This window comes from Haliotis asinina, chromosome 12, assembly GCF_037392515.1.
Source record: "Haliotis asinina isolate JCU_RB_2024 chromosome 12, JCU_Hal_asi_v2, whole genome shotgun sequence".
NCBI classification, from domain to species: domain Eukaryota; kingdom Metazoa; phylum Mollusca; class Gastropoda; order Lepetellida; family Haliotidae; genus Haliotis; species Haliotis asinina.
The window spans coordinates 15,848,542-15,864,163 of record NC_090291.1 but is presented as its reverse complement, the minus strand read 5'-3'; the positions used below and the strand labels follow the sequence as shown (position 1 = coordinate 15,864,163).

The window sequence follows — 15,622 nt, the reverse complement described above, 5'->3', positions numbered from 1 at the left end:
TGAAGGATGTTGAGAAGGGAAGTGAGTTTTCAAATTAATTCCGCGTTCTTGTCAAACGACTGCTCCTTGAAACGGTGTTATCATAAGTATGTTAAACACTGTTGAATGTTGACGGGCTCACTGTTGAACACCTATACACTATCGTCATGTGATGTACCTGTTATCTTGCCTTTACCTTCACATGGTACTTCGATAACGGACACAAAGAGTTCAGCTCCACATCCAGGACAGTGTATATATGTAAGTATTTAAACTGCGTATTTACACAGTGCTACAAACCCACTGTGAAATATACGCGAACCCGGAAGTGAGTTGTGTTGTGAGGACGTACACAAACAAGCCACGACCGTGATCCTAGTTTTGTTTAACGACCATGGTCCTAGTTTTGTTAAAACTCTGACGCTCGACGTTGCTGGTAAGCTTCGTAAGATCTTCGGGTGCCCGGGACGCCAGTCGTCTATAGCACTGCAAATTGCTGTATAGAGCTATGGGCACTCAGGTATTAAGAAGTATATGGCTGTGGGTTCGAATCCAAATCCGACAGATTATATTTTTCGGTTTGTCAACACCACACCCGTTCTTATAAGAACGAGTACAAACAAGCAAAGGATATCCTTCGAGTGTTGTAAAAGGTCGACCTTGTTGGTTTATGGTTAGTAGTGAGTGAATTTAGTTTTACACCGCTTTTATCAATATTCCAGCAACATCACCCCAGGGGACAGAGAATTGTCCTTCACACACATGGTTAGTAAGATATTAGAGTACACGGGAGTGCAGTCGTCTAGTGAGTGAATTTAGTTTTATGCCGCTTTTAGCAATATTCCAGCAATATCATGGCGGAGGAGACCAGAAATGGGCTTCACATATTGCATCCATGTGGGAAATCAAATCCAAGTCTTCAGAGTGACGAGCCAACGACTTAACCACTAGGCTACCCACCGCCCCATTGGCAGTCTAATGATGTGCGGACCGACGGCCATTGGACGCTTTAACAACAAAGAAAACTATACTGAACAGCAAAAGAAACGCAATTTTCAAAATATGAAATACATGTACTCTACAAGTAAGCATTCATGTTTATGTCTTCTATGTAGAAACGTGACAAAAAGCCAGAGTTTTCGTTCGTGTTTTTTTTGTTGTTTTTTTTGTTTTGTTTTTTGTTTTCCTGTTAAAAATGATTACTATGATGATTATATGTGTCTTTCTCGCAGCTGTGAACTGTTACCATGGCAGCGTTGCTGTTCCTGATGGTGACGCTGATGTCGCATGTTCTGCCTTCGTATCAACTCGGTGGAGGATGCATCGCTGAACAACTTCACTCCAGAGAGGAAATTGAACGGACCTACCAACTCCATTTCCCGGTGAGCGTCTCCCCGAGTGTACAAGCTGTACATCTCGCTCTCCAAGGTTCAACAGCCATGCGTGTCACGTGGTTAAACCCAACTACCTGGTCCTCGGACGCACAGTACACACCAGTATGTATGTACGGTTTAACAGTTACCTCCCTTGGCGTTAACGCCACCGGTGAAGCCTATTCCTATCCCGACGGCATGTTTCTCTGGGTCCTGAACACAGCCATCTTGAATCTGACGTCACTTTCGTCTCCCACAGGGGTTTACTACTACAGATGTGGAGATCCACAGTTTGGATGGAGCAGTGTTTTAAATTTTACACTTCAGTCTCCAAATGCAAGGAACGTCACTCAAGCCAACATGGAATCGCTCCTTACTAACACCGTGGTCGAAATGCCCACCGCAGCACCGGCAATAGCGGTCGTGGCCGACATGGGCGTTAAGAGAGGTGAGGACACAATGGCGTCTATTACAAAACATGTCAACACTGGGGAGGTTCAACTTCTTGTTCACGCCGGTGACATCAGCTACGCTGACAAGTTCGGCGGCGACAGTCACAACAACAGCGAGGTGTGGGTTGAATACATGAACCTACTGCAACCTATAGTGTCACGTGTCCCCTACATGGTTGCCCCTGGCAACCACGAGGCTCAGTTTGAATTTGCGGCTTATTTGAACTGGCTGAAGATGCCATATGAAGAGAGCGGATCGGCGTCGCCATTTTGGTACTCCTTCGACTACATGGGCATCCATTTCGTTGCCTACTCCACCGAGCACGACTTCAGCCCCAACTCGACGCAGTATCTGTGGATGGAACAGGATCTGAAGAAGGCAAATCAGAACAGAGAGAACGTTCCGTGGATCATGGTGTTTGGCCACCGCCCACTCTACTGTACCAGCATCGTCTGCATAGAGAGGTAAGTTCAAGATTAAAGTATGATTATGTTGACCGGGTTTATTTTCCCGGTGTCTTTCCATAGAGAGATGGGTTGTCCCAGAGTGAGGGCAGATTGTGTTAGTCCTTTCTCCTGAATATCTGTCGTCTGTATAGCAGCGTTTGAAATACCTGCCTCCCGGACCGCCCAGGACGAATTATTTGCAACACGGACTGCCAGATTCTCCAATTCACCTCTCCGACGGTCGGGATAAAATTTAGACATGTATATGAAGATATTCATCACATTTCAGGATAATATATCATTATTAATTCATTATTTAATTCTGTAGTATAGAGAGGTAACTTGTATTCAGGGTAAGGTAAGATTGTTTAGTCCGTTCTACTCAAGCACTGTCGTCTATGAACCGAGGTAAGTTCTATTCAGTGTAAGGTAAGTTTATGTTGGTCCGTTCTACTGAAATACTGTTGTCTGTATAGAGAGATAAGCTATACTCAGTGAAAGGTAAGATTATGTGGTCCGTTCTACCGAGCCACCGTCGTCTGTATAGAGAGATGAGCTGTACTTTTGTAAGATAGGATTGCGTTGGTCCGTTTTACTGAAACACTTTCGTCTGTGTAGAGAAATAAGTTGTACTCAGTGTAATTAAGATCACGTAGTCCGTTCTACCGAACCACTGTGGTCTGTGTAGAGAGATAAGCTGTACTTGTGTCGGGTGGGATTGCGTTGGTCCGTTCTATGGAAACACTGTCGTCTATAAACAGAAGTAAGTTGTACACAGTGTAAGGTAAGTTTATGTTGGTCCGTTCCACTGAACCACTGTCGTCTGTATACAGATATAAGTTGTACTTCGCAAGGTAGGATTGCGTTTGTCTGTTCTACGGAAACACTGTCTTCTGTACAGAGAGATACGTTGTACTCAGATTCGTGCAGATTGTGTTAGTCTGTTCTGCTGAAACACTGTCGTCTGTACAGAGAGATACGTCGTACTCAGATTCGTGCAGATTGTGTTAGTCTGTTCTACTGAAACACTGTCGTCTGTACAGAGAGATAAGTTGTACTCAGATTCGATCAGATTGTGTTAGTCCTTTCTACTGAAACACTGTCGTCTGTACAGAGAGATAAGTTGTACTCAGATTCGTTCAGATTATGTTAGTCTGTTCTGCTGAAACACTGTCGTCTGTACAGAGAGATAAGTTGTACTCAGATTCGATCAGATTGTGTTAGTCCTTTCTACTGAAACACTGCCGTCCGTATAGAGAGATAAGTTGTACTCAGATTCGATCAGATTGTGTTAGTCCTTTCTACTGAAACACTGTCGTCTGTATAGAGAGATAAGCTGTACTCAGTGTAAAGTAAAGGATTGTGTTAGCCTGTTCTCTTCCAGTGTCATCTGTTTAAAGAGGCGATTTGTCCCACAAGGTAGGGCCTCTGTGCTGTCTGAAGGTGTCGTCTGTAAAAAGAGGCAAATTGTATTGAGAGTACTAACGCATGTTTTACCACTTTTGGACGATTAAAAAACATGATCGCATGGACAGAAATGTGGCCCTGGAGTAGAAGTAAACCCTCCAACAGGGCTCGCCATTAAGAGACGACCAATACGCTGATTCAGTTGGGGCTCCACTTACATTTCCAGGTCTTCAGTGAGAACTCGGCAGGTCTTCGTGCGACATGTAGCGCTTCCTTCTGACTAAGGAGGGCGGGACGTAAGGGGGGGTGTTAAAATGGGTTACTTCTGGAGGCATTTAAGGGAATCTTCGCCCATCTCACCGACAATTTCACTAAATGATTTTAGTGCTGTGATCAAATGGATTTCATCCTGTTTAATGGATTAAATACTCAAAGGATCGGTGTAGTCTACATTGGTGCTGCAGAGACTGTCTGTTCGGTATCTTATATATAGTAATGTTATGGAGTTGTAATCATCGAAAGGTTCGTTATGAGAAGAGTACAGCTGATGCATTTAGCCCAAGCAACAAAAGAACCTAGGTCCTGATCCACAAAGCGTTCGTAGAGCTATGACATACGTACGCCTGTGATAAACTGCAAAGTCACGATGGTCTTAACGTTACGAGTGAGTGTAGTTTTACGCCGCTTTTTAGCAATATTCCAGCAAAATCACGGCGGGGGACACCAGAAAATGGGCTTCACACATTGTACCCATGTGGGGAATCAAACCCAGGTCTTCGGAGTGACGGGCGAACGCTTTAACCACTTGGCTACCCCCACCGCCTCCTTAACATTACGAACGCTTCGCGGATGGGGACCCTAACTGAGATTTGTTCATAGCATTTAACATTTTAGTGAGAGCGTGAGTTAAAACGTAAGTCACCATCGGCAGTATTTCATGACCATGACAGCAGTGCACACCTTAACTAACCTAATTAAAAGTCAGCTGAGCTTATGGGGTCTTTGTTCGGAGTCTGTTGTGGACGGAGGTGGCAATAATGGCACCCGTTATCCTCAAGCTTCGCGAGCAGTGTTCCACCAATGACGACTTTGCTTTGCTTAGGAAGTTCGAAACCCTTGCGGATCCGGAGTTAGACCTGATCTTCAGTAACCCATGTTTGTCGAAAGAGGCGACTGACGGGATCGGGTGGTCGTACTCACTGACTGAATGGTCTGGTCCAGATCCGATAATTCACAGACAGCCGCCGTATAGCTAGAATATTGATGACTGCTGAGTCAAAACAACAAATAAATAAACATAAGAGGTTCGAGTCAGAATTTCATACTATCCACAACCATGTTGAAAATCTAATCTGTTTCTTGGCATTTTTGTTCTTAGTACTGCATAATAAATGCTCCTTTTCGTGATATTTTTACATTCTATCTTAATGAGGCCTCTGCACTTTGACCCTTTCCACATCCATTTCCCAGCAATGTAATCATCTCTCCAGAAACGGCTTAACCAGTAAAGTGAAAGTTCAGTTGTTTAGCACTGTCAGAGATGGGTATGTTATGTTCAGGGGATACAAATCCGATTTCAAAATGACTTCCGCAGTCATGTTGAAAAACGTATTTATGGACAATTTTGTGCTGAAATGTAACGCTGGTAAATGTATATAGTTTATATATAGTTTACTTGTTTTCCCCAGTTTGAAGTTAATGAATGCATCCAGAATGAGGATTGGATGTGTAGGTTTTGGTTGTCTGCTTGCACCAGGTTATTGCTGACTTCTGTGCTGGGTGTTTGACGAACAGAGTTTAACAAAAACACATGTATATAATTTTTCAACTTTGCCTGTTTGAAAAGATAATGGGCGGTTTGGTGGCCTGGTAGTCAAAGTGTTTGCTCGTTCCATTCCCGGGTCTTGTGACCAGTGTGCACGACCAGTGTTTGGTGCCTACCACTGTGATATTGCTGGTAAATTGCTAAAAGTGGCGTAGAACCAGTCACCCACGTTATGAAGGTAGGACTAAATGCTCCAGTTGTTTATGGCGTCAAAATTGCGCTACTTTTCAGGTTTCAGCCACGCCGTTATATAACCTAATACTCGTCAAAGGGGCGTCAAACTCACTCACTCACTCACTCACTCTTCCAGATGCGACATAGAGGCTCCACGTTACCGTGCCAACATCGAGGACCTCCTCTACTACCAGAACGTGGACATCTACATGAGCGGCCACAACCACCAGTACGAACGTTCCTACCCCGTGTATAAGAAGCGAATCGCCCAGAAAGACTACACCAACTCCCTGTCCCCCGTCTACATCGTTAACGGCGCTGCCGGTACGTCACATCTTTCGTGTCTTATTGTGGAGGGCATCTTCGATTACAGACTATAAAATTCTTATTCTGTTATGTTAAATATACCGGACCCATTCGTACGTATAACTTCCTTCCGGAAGTGACGTCACAGTATCCATGTTCTGTCTCAAACATGTACTTCTTTCATTCACATCGTGGCATTCGAATTTAGGTGAAACCGTATCTATGGTGACGACAAAACGCATACACACACGTTCTCATAGCGCAACGTTCTTTTTCTCTGAGAAGATGAATTATGGATCTCTAAAGCGAGTATAGACGAGAAGTTCGATATTTGAACAGTAAAGGCTGGTATACACCCATTCATATTTTCCACGTGCTGTCTTTTCTGATATCCCTGATATCTACAGCCAAAGGGGAAATCTTTCCATGGACATAGTCAGCTGTATCGAGATATCTGGAATCGAGGGGTTAAAGAAGTAAAGTAGAATCGTTTTGAATTTGACATAGATTTGATTATCTCAAGAATTCTGAATTTGGTCACTGCAAGTCTTCTCAGGAAGGTTTGTCCGATCTCCACACACTATTGGATGGACGTGATACTCGCCTCTCCTCATTAACTGTTAGGTGTTTCCATAATAGGTGGAAATATGGCATGTAAATCTCGCGAGACGCTGCTTCCACTACTAAGAAGGGTCCGGGTTCTCTTTGCGCGCCCCAACTTACGATATTTGAGACGGGGCCCAGCTTACATTCGGTACCAGATTTCCGTATATTCAAGAACCAGTTCTGGTTCCAAATTGGCGACTTCCAAATATGACTTTACTAGACCGGACCAAGTGTACAAACATGCTTAGTTGTTGACAGTCGTAATAAATGGGGATCGGAAATTTGTTATTCATGCAAGGATTATCGGTTCGTTACTGTCAACTGACAATTATGAGACCGGAAGTACATCACCGGAAGTGCCATGGCTTACTTATAGACCTTTATACAGTACGTTTGCGATGTGTTTATTGCGATTTTACAAACTCTTTGTTCAATCATAATCACGTAAGGTGACATTTAGAATGTCTTTACCCATATGAAATGTTTTCGTCAGTATTCTCATTCAGAGAGCCTGGAACATATCATTACAACAACACAGCCTGGTTCCCGGGGTCCGTTGAGTCTGCGCTACTCTTCGACACTGGGGTTGGGCGTAGCGCGGGTGTAACAGAGACCCAGGGAACAAGGCTGTCCAACAACACTGACCCTTCCTGTTTCAGGGAACCCGGAACTGAACGACCCAACCTTCATGCCCTTCGTGAAGTGGAGAGCATTCGACGAGGCGACGTTCGACACCGGGTACCTGCTGATGCGGCCATCCAGGTGGCAAATACAGTTCGAATACATCCTCAGCAAATCCAACAAGGTCGTCGACACCTTCACCATGTCCAAGACCCCGTACTAACAACACGCGAACCAACTACAATCCTTCCTTGACTATCTAATGCACTTCTTTTATCATGATTAACACCCGAGATATTTTCGACTCCTTTCGAAAGATGCCAACCCCCCGTTGCTACTATATCTGACTGAAGGATATCTCTCTGACAGAACATTTTATTGGACAGTATTTGTAGTTTAACTGAAGACAGCCAGCAATCCTCACCATAGTTACGGTAATGGGCTATTCAAACAGAATTATGTTTAAAGGCTAAATGTCTGTATTACTGAATAAATAACTATATTATTAAACAGATATTTCACAAAGTACACTTAAGCGAAACAACGAATAGAAAATGGTTGTATCGTATATATAGGTAATAGAAGACATATCGATCAGTACTTCACAGTAGGCGACTGTATTCAGCCTAGTAACGTCAGTACCCGTGAGGATACCGTGTTAGATTATCGGTCTTCAGTAACCCGTGCTTGTCGTACGAGGCAACGCACAGGATCAGGTAGTCAGGCTCGTTGGCCCATTTGACACATGTCATCGGATCCCAGTTGCGTAGATCGATGGTCATACTGTTGATCACTGGATTGTCTGGTCCAAGCTAGATTATGTACAGACCGCCCATATATATCTGGAATGTTGCGGCTTTAAACTGCTACCACCCAATCAACCAAGGCGACAGTTTTCATACTGTGTGTGTGTCACCCAGAAGGTCCTGAGTTCGATCTCCAGTGTGGTTATTGCTTGCGTGAATTTGATCTTACTCACTCTCTTATATGAGCAGGATCAAATTCAATTTTCATTGTATATTTTGCCCGGAAGATACGCTCACTGAAAAAATGTTTGGACAAATTTCTCACGCCAATATAATCCCCAGGAAATTTATCGGCAACATCTATATTGCCATGGGCGTATTCCCATTTCATAGATAACCTTTTCAAAGATGAAGATGATTAATAGAACTTCGACGGAAAGGGTGTGCATCTATCTGCATGATTTGTGTACAGCAATGGTGACATTCGAGTAAACAGGTAACTTCGGTTTAAACGAAAACCTGCCGTAAAGTATATACATGTACTAGCATAACGAGACTTTTTTATTCAGAGGGCGGGGTAGGCTAGTGGCTAAAGCGATCGCTCGTCACGTCGAAGACCAGGCTTTAATTCCCCACAGTGTGAAGTCCATTTCTGGTGTCCCCCGGCGGGATATTGCTGGAATATTGCTAAGGGCGGCGTAAAACTACACTCACTCACTTTTATTCAGAGAGCGTACCATGTATCTGCATTATTTGTCTAAGAGTGGAGGAGCCTAGTGATTAAAACATTCCATCGTCACGCTTTACACATGGGTTCGAATCCCCACAGGGTGCAATGAGTTAAGCTCATTTCTGGTGTCCCCCCATTATTGCTGAAAGTGGCTCACTCACTCACTTGGCTAAAGAAAACTGATAACGCTGGAACAAATACGTTAGTTCGGTTTAAACGAAAACCTGCCTTAGAATACACGCATAACGAGTCTATCCCCCAGGCTACGAAATTAATTTGTCAATACAGCTAATTCATAGACAGTGGGCAATGATGACAAGACGGAAAATGATTCCGAAGCGTGAAATATCACCTTTGTGAAAACTGACGCAGCTGAAATGCGAGCGCAGGGCTGTCACCCCCAGCGCGGAAAAAGCCTGGGGTGGAGAGACAGACCACCGGTCAAATTTCCATTAAGACGCGACCCAGTCTAAAGATTGGTAAGCCTTGCAGATGAGGAAATATTAATGGGCGCTCTATGGTAGTGACAGGTGTCCAACAACCTCAGTACCGTTGTGTCCATGAAAGGAAGTGCGCAAAAGCAAGAACAGAGCATTTAATATACTGGAAGTTGGTAGGGGGATTTTGGTGAGACTGAATATATTTTTCTGTCTGACTGAACCGAAATAATTTTGAGACTCCCCCAAATTAACTCCCTCGTGGCCTGTTTAACAATCTGTAATTCTGGGGTATAACGTGTAACATTTTTTCAGAATTTGCAGGCTGTAGTTATTTAAAAAAATATACAACTTTTTTTTCGACTATATCATGACGTCAATGATTGTCCATTTATAATGCGTATTTTCCCATAGTTCAATATTATGCTCAAAGCGCCACAATATTTTCTCGATCAATGGGTCTTACAACCCAAGCCGCCTGTGAAGCGCTTAGAGGTTAACAGGCTTAAAATAAATTACCGGAGCAGTTTCACAAACGGAAAAAAATCCCGCGAAAGCACAATCCAATGGAGTATTGCTTCACGAATTCTGTTTTGTACTTCATACTTAAAATATACGAAGCAATTTAGAAAGTGGTCAAATTTTGGGATGGATATTTGGTATTACACTTTCTCAGCAGAGTACACATTCTAATGCTTGTGTTGGGTTGTTGATCCTTTCCGGGATTAGAACCAACCTCCCCCTTCCCCCTCCCCGCACGCGCGCGCACGCACACACACACACACACACAGAGAGAGGGAGAGAGAGAGAGAGGGGGGGGGGGGGGGAGGCATGTGTAATATACGGTAACATCCAGTGAGGGCGATGGGGTAACTTAGTTGGTACAGCATTCGCGGAAGACCCGGGTTCGATTCCCCACATGGGTACTATGTGTGAATCCAATTCCTGGTGTCCCCGCTGGAATATTGCTAAATGCGGCGTAAAACCACACTCACTCAGTGTTCACAGAAACATCCTGGTATGTTGTAATGGAGGCGCAGATCAACGAATGGTACTGTTACCACCACGGACTCCTCCACAAGTTGGCCTCGGGGTTCTTGAGATACTGAAAAGCCTATGCGTGTACAGACGCACGCCTTGCAATTCGTTTTTTGAGTCCAAACGTTTCTTATCACCGCAGGACCTATAATCCTTGCCCATCGTAACTTTAGGAAATAGTATTTGCTAATTTCGCACAGCAGTAGAACGTGATTATGCGTTCCAGAAGTACAGATTAAAAACTCCCATCCTTCAGGCTCGCTGTTTAGAATGATTGGTAATAAGGCAAGAAAACATCGGACCTCGTGGAGGTCAATAAGGGCTGTTTCCATCAGGTGAGTGAGTGGAAACCAGAATGTGACGACTTAGCTACTCAAGTTCCAACGAAACTGACGAAAATACAGTCGTTTTGACACTGGATGAACACGCAAGAAATAGATTTGCAATCCAGTGACACAAGAAGCAGATACGAATTCCGATGATGAAGCAATAAGTTGACATGAAACCTGACAAATACACATGAACCCGCCTGAGACTTAAATGTAGACATGAAACCCGACTGAAACTTAAAGACAGCAGTATTCTATTCAAACTTCAACTTGCTATTAAAATGCAAGGTGCCATACCGAACCTATTGTGGACATGAATGCAAGCTGAGACTTAAAAGGTGTAGACAAACCCCGACTTAAAACCCCGATTGAGAAGGTGGACTGAGACCCAAAAGGTGGACATGAAACCAAATTGAGACTTAAAAGGTGAACCCCGATTGAGACTTAGAACATGGACAGAGAATCAAAAGGGTGAACATAAACCCCAATTAAAGGCGGACATGAAAGCAAGCCGAAACTCAAAAGGTGGACATGAAAATCGATTGAGACTCATGACGTGGACATCAAACCGGGTGAGACTTAAAGACAGCAGTATTCTATTCAAACTTCAATTTGTTATCAAAATGTAAGGAGCCAAACCGAGTCTACTAAGCTATTTAAGTCAATGTACAATTGGAAAAGGGGAAGAAACCTGATGCTGAAGGTATTGGTTAAAGAGCCCAGTCGTCAGAACGTCAGGATTTGTTTACCCAAAGGCATTCAAAATGTGAAGATCATTTCAGAAGCCGTCTGCTGTCAAATCGCTTGGTAAATGCGGCGTAAAGCCACACTCGCTCACTTCCATGAAAAATACAACCATGATGAGTTTGTGTTTGGATGACACGAGTGAGTGATGTTTACGTAACGTTAAAACGTTATATCACACCATACACGCTTAATATAAGCATGAAGAAAGCAAACCAAAGTAACGTTGACGCTAACTTTCACAGAACGTTTAGTCGTTACAGCTAACGAAAAAAAAAGATTAAAAGCATTGCAAATTGGTATTCGAGTGGGTGAGTGAGTTTTTCTTTTACGTCGCACTCAGCAATATTAAAGCCATGTGACGGCGGTCAATAAGTAGTCAGACCTGGATCTGATAATCCAGTGATCAACAGCTTGAGCATCCATCTATGCAATTAGGATACCATGACATGACCACGAGTCTGGTTACTCGGTCGCATCAATTGTGTCTAACAAGCGTCTCTTGATGAAGACCTATTCTAACCAGAATTTTCTCGAGTAACCGATGGTCTCAGGTTCGAATCCCAAGTGTTCCATGAAGATGAGGGTTAGAACTCTTCTTTAGTAACAGATGCTTGTCGACTAACGGACTCGGGTGGTCAGGCTTCCGGATTTGCCTGGCACATGTCATCGTATCCCAGCTGCGTAGATGCTCATGCTGTTGATCACTGGATTGCTGGCTGTGTTGCAATTCATGCAAGGATAGTCTCGTCAAATTTCTAAGAAATATGGATTTTAAGGATGTGACAGCAAAAGAAACGGAACTCTGGCTTGTTGTCAAGTGTTTAAACAGAAAACATAAACGCGAATGCTTACTTTCATGAGATTCTTTTTTTTGTAAATTGTGTTCATTTTGCTGTTCCTTTGTTGAAAGCTGCTGGCAACGGCATCCCAGTTTTATCATGGCGTAGTACATTCATGGGGTAAGAAATCCTCAAGTGAAGCAGGTCTCACATGCCTACGAGGGGAACCAAAACGAACACGCAATAGTGGCTGAACTATGCAATGACCACTGCGAACAGGGATTTGAACCGATGATCATAGGTTACGTGCTTGACCAAGGGAGGCAACTCTACACAGCTAATTGCGGTACCTTTGACAATTGAGCACCAGCGCCCAAACTGTCAAGACGTGTGAACGGTTCTCTCATCTAAAACGTTGTAGGATTACAAGGATACTAAGCACTGAAAAATGACCGTCATTGTTTGCAGGAGATCTAAATGTTCCCAAAAATAAAACTTCAAATCTTCGAAATTATTTTTAGGACCAACCTTAGGTAACCCGTCCGGAAGTGAATATTTCCCAAATCTATAACGAAACAAATGGAATAATTTGCATTCATATGGAAAATTTCACATCAAACGCCGAACACTTCCTCCACATTATCCAATGTGGTCATATTCAATGACTAACATATGACAACTTGGCATACCCTGTCTTTACAGATTCAGACATACGCATGGTAACCATAAACAACTAATTATATGTTTTGTGTCGTGTCTAATTGCAATCACGGATAACAATGGATTGTAATCTTAAGTAGTCTACACGAAAATCGTACCTTGACATGTAACCTATTACCCTAACACACATTTACAAGCAATTACTCCATTTATATCTGAACTGATATATTCAAGTACACACAGAAGGTCGCTATGAACAATGAATATGGGAAATAGGAGAAAAACACCTGTTTACCCCCGGGGCATCCCCGCGGCACCCCCCAGCCACAGCGTGAACCCTCCACACAGACACAAGAATGTCCCCCGGGGCCAAACTGGACTCGGATACGCCGTCAGCGACTACCCAGGATCGTACAAACACCACCCTCAGGCCACGTTTGTGGAGGAAGTAATTTGCCCCTGGGCTTTGCCTTGGGGGTGGTAAAGGTCAGATTGAAGCCATGGGTCCCGCCTAAACTAGGGCTAGTGGCTCATGTTATCACCCCGGGCGTGTGTGATATACAGGCGTTGGTAAAAATTGGAAACACGTTCGTGAAAGTTAAATTTACCAAATAAACGTTGTAATGGGGAAAATAATAGGACTGTGCTTGACGGTGTATTTGAGGATGGTTTAAACACGTGTGTGAACGTCGATGTGCACACAGCGAATCCTATATTTGCGTTCTTCCCGGGGCTGTCTTCATGAGTCAGTTCCTGCAAGCGATGGTCGGAGTTTGGACAGCTTCAATGAAGTCAGAATGAAACAACATCTGTAATACAATATGTTTTTAAAGAAGGTTCAGCAGTCTTAATCTTTGTTACAGTTTCTCCAGTTTAAGCTGAATGGCATAAAGGTTTAAGGCTCGCACATCACGTCTAAGGTCCGGGGTCACACTTTTTCCTCTTGATATTTCCGGATTGGAATAGGGGTAGCCTCGTCGTTAAAGTGATCGCTGGTGACGCCGAAAATCCGGGTTCGGTGCCCAATATCGGTAAAACTGTGTGAAACCCTCAGTTCATGACCAGTCCCCCACTTGCTGAATATACTTTGCCAGTTAGTTCTAGCTCGTGGTTTAATTAAGGAGTTAACCACTTACTGTATTAACTCGGCGAAAGGACTGCTTAATTATGAATATAGAGGTTGCTGACAGGAACCTAAAATAACACTTGCTATCTTCTTATCCTTGACGAGCGGTAGAACATTGGTCTATGCGTTAGGTTTATGCTATCAGTCTGTTGACAACCGTTCATGGTGTCTGGTAACTTTTAATGCCGTGATGTTCAGTTGGCGTCTGTTGACAACCGTTCATAGTGTCTGGTAACTTTTAATGCTGTGATGTTCAGTTGGCGTCTGTTGACAACCGTTCATAGTGTCTGGTAACTTTTAATGCTGTGATGTTCAGTTGGCGTCTGTTGACAACCGTTCATAGTGTCTGGTAACTTTTAATGCTGTGATGTTCAGTTGGCGTCTGTTGACAACCGTTCATGGTGTCTGTTTGGTAACGTTTAGTGCTGTAATGTTCATCTGGCGTCTGTTGACAACCGTTCATGGTGTCTGGTAAGTTTTAATTCTGTGATGTTCAGTTGGCGTCTGTTGACAACCGTTCATAGTGTCTGGTAACTTTTAATGCTGTGATGTTCAGTTGGCGTCTGTTGACAACCGTTCATGGTGTCTGTTTGGTAACGTTTAGTGCTGTGATGTTCATCTGGCGTCTGTTGACAACCGTTCATGGTGTCTGGTAACATTTAATGCTGTGATGTTCAGTTGGCGTCTGTTGACAACCGTTCATAGCGTCTGGTAACTTTTAATGCCGTGATGTTCATTTGACGTCTGTTGACAACCGTTCATGGTGTCAGTTTGGTAACGTTTAGTGCTGTGATGTTCATTTGGCGTCTGTTGACAACCGTTCATAGTGTCTGTTTAGTAACTTTAGGTGCTGTGATGTTCAGTTGGCGTCTGTTGACAAGTGTTCATGGTGTCTGGTAACTTTTAGTGCTGTGATTTTCAGTTGGCGTCTGTTGACAACCGTTCATGGTGTCTGGTAACTTTTAGTGCTGTGATGTTCAGTTGGCGTCTATTGACAACCGTCCATGGTGTCTGGTAACTTTTAACGCTCTGATGTTCAGTTGGCGTCTGTTGACAAGTGTTCATGGTGTCAGTTTGGTAACTTTAGGTGCTGTGATGTTAATTTGGCGTCTGTTGACAACCGTTCATGGTGTCAGTTTGGTAACTTTAGGTGCTGTGATGTTCAGTTGGCGTCTGTTGACAACCGTTCATGGTGTCTGTTTGGTAACTTTGGGTGCTGTGATGTTCAGTTGGCGTCTGTTGACAACCATCCATGGTGTCAGTTTGGTAACTTTAGGTGCTGTGATCTTCAGTTGGCGTCTGTTGACAACCGTTCATGGTGTCAGTTTGGTAACTTTAGGTGCTGTGATTTTCAGTTGGCGTCTGTTGACAACCGTCCATGGCGTCTGGTAACTTTTAGTGCTGTGATGTTCAGTTGGCGTCTATTGACAACCGTCCATAGTGTCTGGTAACTTTTAACGCTCTGATGTTCAGTTGGCGTCTGTTGACGACAATCAGTAACGTCACCCACTTTTGGTGTGATCATGGAGTCAGGCACGGGATGCACAACCACCTACGATTTTGCAGTGTGCAGTATAGAGACATATTAATAAAACTAGTTCCTCACTTGAGGAAAGATACCACTCTGCTTGATCTGATGATAGATTCAGATCAAATACAAAAAGGCATTTAATCATCGTACAGTCGATATCTGTGATATAGTCACGCGTGATCAGCTTAGGCTTGTTACGTAGCACAACAACGTCATTCACTCACATTCGATAGAAAGATGATTTCTTCAATGATTCAAACTGCCATACTGAATCTAGAATGGTTAAAAGTTTGTTCGGGAATACGCCCA

The 15,622-nt window shown here is 43.5% G+C and overlaps 1 protein-coding gene across 1 annotated transcript; it reads left to right on the top strand.

Annotated features, from left to right (window-relative positions):
- On the top strand, nucleotides 1-7,758 carry LOC137257922 (uncharacterized). The gene is made up of 4 exons (XM_067795430.1): nucleotides 1-240; nucleotides 1,212-2,269; nucleotides 5,794-5,981; nucleotides 7,229-7,758. Exons 2-4 carry the CDS (start codon nucleotides 1,227-1,229, stop codon nucleotides 7,411-7,413), a joined length of 1,416 nt encoding a protein of 471 aa, XP_067651531.1. The 5' UTR covers nucleotides 1-240; nucleotides 1,212-1,226; the 3' UTR covers nucleotides 7,414-7,758.
- Nucleotides 7,759-15,622: the final 7,864 nt, after the last annotated feature.